Source organism: Bombina bombina, chromosome 1, assembly GCF_027579735.1.
Source record: "Bombina bombina isolate aBomBom1 chromosome 1, aBomBom1.pri, whole genome shotgun sequence".
Classification (NCBI taxonomy): Eukaryota; Metazoa; Chordata; class Amphibia; order Anura; family Bombinatoridae; genus Bombina; species Bombina bombina.
In genome coordinates this window covers 530,328,432-530,334,121 of record NC_069499.1, presented here as the reverse complement: position 1 = coordinate 530,334,121, position 5,690 = coordinate 530,328,432, and the positions used below count along the sequence as shown (strand labels likewise).

Sequence of the window (5,690 nt, the reverse complement as noted above, 5' to 3'; positions counted from 1 at the left end):
CAAAGCATTGAACTCCGTTTTGGTCAGGGCAAGTATAGATCCTGCTATTCCTATGACCTCATTTGGCAAGTCAAATGAAAATACCATACCACCTTGCACAAAGGGTTCTGCCTGTTTACCAATGTCAACAGGAGTGGGGTTGGAAACTTGTGTAACTTTGTATTAAAGAATAAGGAATGAAAGAGTCAATACTTGTAAAACCAGTCCCCTGGAACCCTTCACAATTTTAGAGTATATATATATATATATATTATATATATATATTTATACACACACACACATATACATACATTATATATATATATATATATATATATAATATATACTATATATATATATGTGTGTGTGTGTGTGTATTTTATATACTTAAAAAACCAATAGCTTATTATTAACTTTAAGTAGATAGAACAAATAATAAATGATAAGTGCATTTTATCCATTTTTAAGGGCATCTCTGATTCTAAAATAGATTTTTTTTTTAAATAAACTTCCTTCAGCTAAGTAAATCTGAAGTATATCCGAATACACAAAACTTACACCCATTATATAGTGTTCTAGTTTAATTACAGTAAGCTTTTACTACCTAAGTATTTAGGACTATCAAACAATGCATCCTACCAATGCTACTATAAATTAATGCTACATTTTGGAAGCCTTTAAAGACACTTAATGCAAAGAACATTTATTTTTACACAGTGAATTTGCTCCCACAGAAGGAACAAGCCTCAAGAACATAGATGATACAATGAAAAAGCAATATATACATACAATGCAATGAGGTCGAAGAAGGGAGAAAAAAAAATCTCAAGGCAAAGAAAAAAAAATGTAATTGAAATTTTCCTTATAAATGAATACAATAATGTATTATTATTTTTATGGTTTAAACACATGGTTGAGATTGTGAGCAACCGAAATATCTTTTGGGAGTACTGGGTTATTAAAGACTATATGGCTCTTTAATTTAAATAATAATGTGGTACTTTAAATCTGTAAGGTTTACAGATAAAGATAATATTTATAATTGTATGTCATTGATTCGTGCACACATTACAGGTATGTGTTAAAAAAAAATCAGTCTGGCAGTAAAATGGTTAACCACTGATAAAACAGCAATCTGGATTGATGAAACAGAAAATATAAAGTAGTAAAATATTAATAAATCATCTCTATTTAGCCGTTTTCCCTAGAGCATTCAAACCCCCCCCCACACCAGAAGTGTTTTAAATCATAGATTCTTGACTTGTACAGTTATGTAGAGCAATCTTCTTCGGTTACAGTACACATCTTATTTTTCTTCAAGTAAAATAGAAAAAGAGAGCAGGTAAAGCTTTAATATGTATGTGTGAAAAAGTTAAAATGTTTTTAATAATCTATTCCCTTGTAAGCCAGAGTTTTTATTTATCAAACACTGAATTTGGCTTGTTTGTAATTGCCGTTTTATGTGATTTTTACTTATTTTGTTTGAAAATTAAAAGTTTCCACAAAAAGGAAAAAAACAACACATAAAAACCCCAGAAACAATAAAAATGGCCAATATCTCATTTGTCGCCCCCTTGTGTTTAAAGTTATGTATTTGGCCATGTATTTTGGCTTGTAATGTAAAATCCCAAGGCTTTGCCTATAGTTTTATACATATACAGGGAATTAACCCTAACATGTATACACATAGTTGTGTCAAGTAAGAGCTCCTTAATACCTATATTTCTCTTTCAATGTACTTCCATAGAAAAATTACAAGTTAAAAGCAGTACAAATACCCTTTCTAAAGTACCATGGAAAAGTGACACAAAAAAAAAAAACAAAGATATTTTTCCTTTTGACATGATTTTAAAGCCAAATGCCCAGTTATGGAGATTGCTTAAATGATCCATTGAGGTTATAAGTGAATGAATATATTCCCACACATTCAGATGTCTAGATAAAATCATAAGGATTTCATAACAATAGTTACCATTTATTTCAGTATTTGTATGATTGTCAGAGCATACAGAAAGCAGCAGTGCAGGACACAGAAACCACACAAAGAGCTCCTAGGGTCCATAGCTTAATCTTCTAAGTCAGTAATTGTTGAGTGCAAGAAATGATCACACGTGAGACAGTGGAACTTGTTTGTGGTACAGTGCTGAGCTAGGTAAGCCAGTTCTTGTTGTTAGTGCTGTGCTAGCTTCACTGTATGTGGGAGGCATGGATAGGTTTACTACTTCTACAACAGCGACTTGTAAACCTCTTCCAAGAATCTAGAGTCTTTCCTGACCAAATCCACACACCTGAAGTTATACCAACCACTAGACACATAAAGTATTTTAACATGAAGACGGCATATTCTGGCCTGGATCTTTTTTTGTCTCCAGGACAAGAGCAGTTGTGAGTTTTTTTCCCAATAGTCCCGGTAGTGTTGTTCATATATGTATGGCATGCAACAACTATAGATGCAGGAACCAGTGTAAAGTACAGTAAATATGCCTATTCTAATCATTAGTTTCTCCAGTTTGTCTGTTTTGGTGCCACCCCTGTTTTTATAACACTCCTTTATTCTGAAAAGTGACACAAATCCTGCTAAAAGAAACATTGTCCCTGTAAAGAGATACACCACAAGAGGTGCCAAAACAAAACCACGCAGGTTGTCCAGATTTTGGTTACCTACATAGCAGATTCCAGCCACTGGGTCTCCATCAACTGAACTTAAAGCTAGCACAGCTATGGATTTTAACACTTGGGATAAGCCATGCTGCCATGTGGAAATACTGAGAATAACTGGCAATGGCCTCATTACCCCACTTCATGCCAGCAGCCAAGAACCATGTAAAAAGACAAGATAACCCACCAAATGGAGCTGGCCATTCCAAAGAAGTAGATAAGCAAGAACACAACTGTACAGAGGGCAGGGCCTGTTGTATCATAATGAATATGATCCTTGTTGCAAAGCAACATTTTCATGCCCTACTATAAGCCGGACAATATATCCAACAGACACAAAGAGATAGCAAGCTGACAGGAAAATAATTGGGCGCTCTGGGTATCTAAACCTCTCCATGTCAATCAGAAATGTTGCCACTGTGGTGAAGGTTGAGATGAAGCAGAGAATGGACCACAGCCCTATCCAGAAAGTGGCAAAGGTCTTTTCATCCTGAGTAAAATAGGGATGAAAACATGGTATAGCACAATTAGTCACCTGTCCAGTCTTTATCCTGTTGTAGAGTGGATGTGATTCCTTCGTTATGGAAATAAAAGGTTCCCTACACTTGCAAACACCATCACACTCATTGCTTTGTTGTCTGTGGCCATGGAATGCATTTGAATGTTTATTTGACCTTGGTGGGTACGTAGATTTTGCAATCGGTGGCAGTGTGGTTGTTCCTGTCCTGTTATAATCCATGCAAAGGTTATCTGGGTCCTTAAGTTCGGGCAGTTTGTCACAGTTCATTCTCTCTGGCCAAGCAAAGCCATATTGTCGCATCAAAGGAGAACAGCCTGCTTTAGCACTCTCACAAAACCGACCTACAGGGTGGAAGAGGCTCTTATAATCTAGTAGACATATTGGTGTATACATGCTGCAGAGAAAAAATTTCAAGTCAGGTGAACACTGGATTTCCACTAGCGGCCAAAACTGATGTACTTCCAAGCCAGCTTCATCTTGAGTGTCATGGTTTAAATTGGTTAGGCATGTAGGTATAATTGTATCCATACCCTTGCACATGGGTACTGTTATTTCTTGGCACACAATTGCTTTGGATGCTGCTGGCACAGGTGCAGGGTATTGTAGGAGCACCAGTCCCAGTACCAAGATTCCAGCTTTTATTGTGTTCATGATTTCATATAGCAAATCGTATTTTTTTTGTAATGTTAATTCATACCAAAATAAAGCATGTCTTGTCTTCAACCTCGCTAAAATATAACAGTTGATTCATGAGTATCTTTAGCGTATTAAAATCATAGTGTTTTAATTTCTCCTGATAACCTTTAGAAAAAGACAAAAACAGGCATTAATAAAATAATGAAATAGTACATTAAAATTGTTTAGATATATAGATAGATAGATAGATAGATAGATAGATAGATAGATAGAATACTAGGATTTTTATTTTAGTTTACACAAGACATAATATTAAAAGATGAGATACATTTTTTATGTGAGATCTCCATTGTACAAATTTTCTATATTTAACTTTTTTTTGCTAAGAACCAAAACAAAACAGGCTTAAATAATATCAGTTAAACATATACACTAAAAATTAGCCCATTTATGTTTTGAAAGTCATATTTTAATAGATAAAAATGTAGATACAATTTCTAATAATTAAAAAAATAAACATTTTAACAGCAACTTAAAAAATATTAAATGACATAAATATTTCAATATAAACATAGATACAAAAAAGATAGATAAAATATAATGTTGTTTTTCTACAATAACAAGTCATACATAACTATACCTTAGAATGGTTGACACTTTTAAACCATGTGCGGATCCGTGACAAAGACATCATTAGGTTTCTTCTTTTCTGTTTTTGTCGTATAAAAAAGCCTAATGTTTCACTTTGGACGATTTGGAAAAAAAAAAATTCTGCTTAGAGATCCGTGATCGTCATTTATTAGGAATATTGAGAAATAAAAAATGCTATTTGACAAATACAAAAAGTTCCGAAATATTAATAGCATGGTTTATGGAATCCAAAATAACAGTATAGTCCTGACTCATATGGACTCACAAGCCTCTGCTTTTTCAAACATGCTGCGTGATGTCGCTCAGCAAACTTCTTCAGACAGATCCTTGTTTGGTGCAAATAAACTTCTCATTGCTAGGCTGGATCTCTTGTAAAGAGGGCACGTCTGGATCTCCAGGGTGCGACGATCATTTGCTGCTGCAGTTTCCAGATGCTGATCTGACATTAGTGGCAGCTCCCTCGTTGAAGCCCCTGTAACATTAGATGCTTCTTTCCACAGGCAGTGGATATATTTAGTGATCTCTGTGGATCCTCCCCTCCAAATGCAATCCAAGTTTATGTCTGACCTGCTTAGCACCAGAGTGTCTATATCATTTGGGTATAAAGTCAGAAAATGTCCCGTATCTGTAATTCCAAATTATCCCAAGTCCAGAGCAGCCCCACTGCATTAGCCTCCCGTGCTCCAACTGGAGTTAGCCGATCTTCCTACCTGTGCTCAAGAAGTGCTCTCCACCAGTTACGCCCCACTTGTCAATCGGTTTCTATTTTGCTATCCTGATTGGTTTATCAGTGTAATTTCCGCGCCCTCTTACTACTAGCCACGCCCTCTAACACAGCTCCCTATTTGTGATCTGTTCCTTCCTGCAGGAGTTTGTCTGTACAGGGATTGGTCGGGTGTGACTGTTAGTGAATATAAGCGCATATATTAGTTATTTTACGTACATTACAGGTACATTTCTTATTCTTTACTATGTTAGTAAAAGCAAACAATTGTGCAACTGTCTTACAAGCGCCCCTTACTAATTTTTACTTATTTTAAATGTATAGTTTCCTATAACGTTCCTATAACTTGTTTTTTTAATACTTTCCTATAATTAAGTTTGTTTTTTTAATAATTGTAATATTTAGATAAAAATAGCTGTTTCCCTAGAAAAACAATGAAAACACTAAACATTTTTACCTTCTATGTAATTTCCTTTAAAATGTTGCTTACCAAAAAAATACGCAAAAATATATAGTTAATCA

The 5,690-nt window shown here is 34.8% G+C and overlaps 1 protein-coding gene across 1 annotated transcript; it reads right to left on the bottom strand.

The window, feature by feature from the left end:
• Positions 1–1,729: 1,729 nt before the first annotated feature.
• Positions 1,730–5,145, bottom strand: FZD5 (frizzled class receptor 5). The gene is given in 9 exon segments (XM_053698630.1): positions 1,730–2,178; positions 2,180–2,373; positions 2,375–2,707; positions 2,709–2,807; positions 2,809–2,922; positions 2,924–3,649; positions 3,651–3,685; positions 3,688–3,958; positions 4,434–5,145. Coding segments are annotated over 8 exon segments (1,716 nt in total). The 5' UTR covers positions 3,809–3,958; positions 4,434–5,145; the 3' UTR covers positions 1,730–2,084.
• Positions 5,146–5,690: the final 545 nt, after the last annotated feature.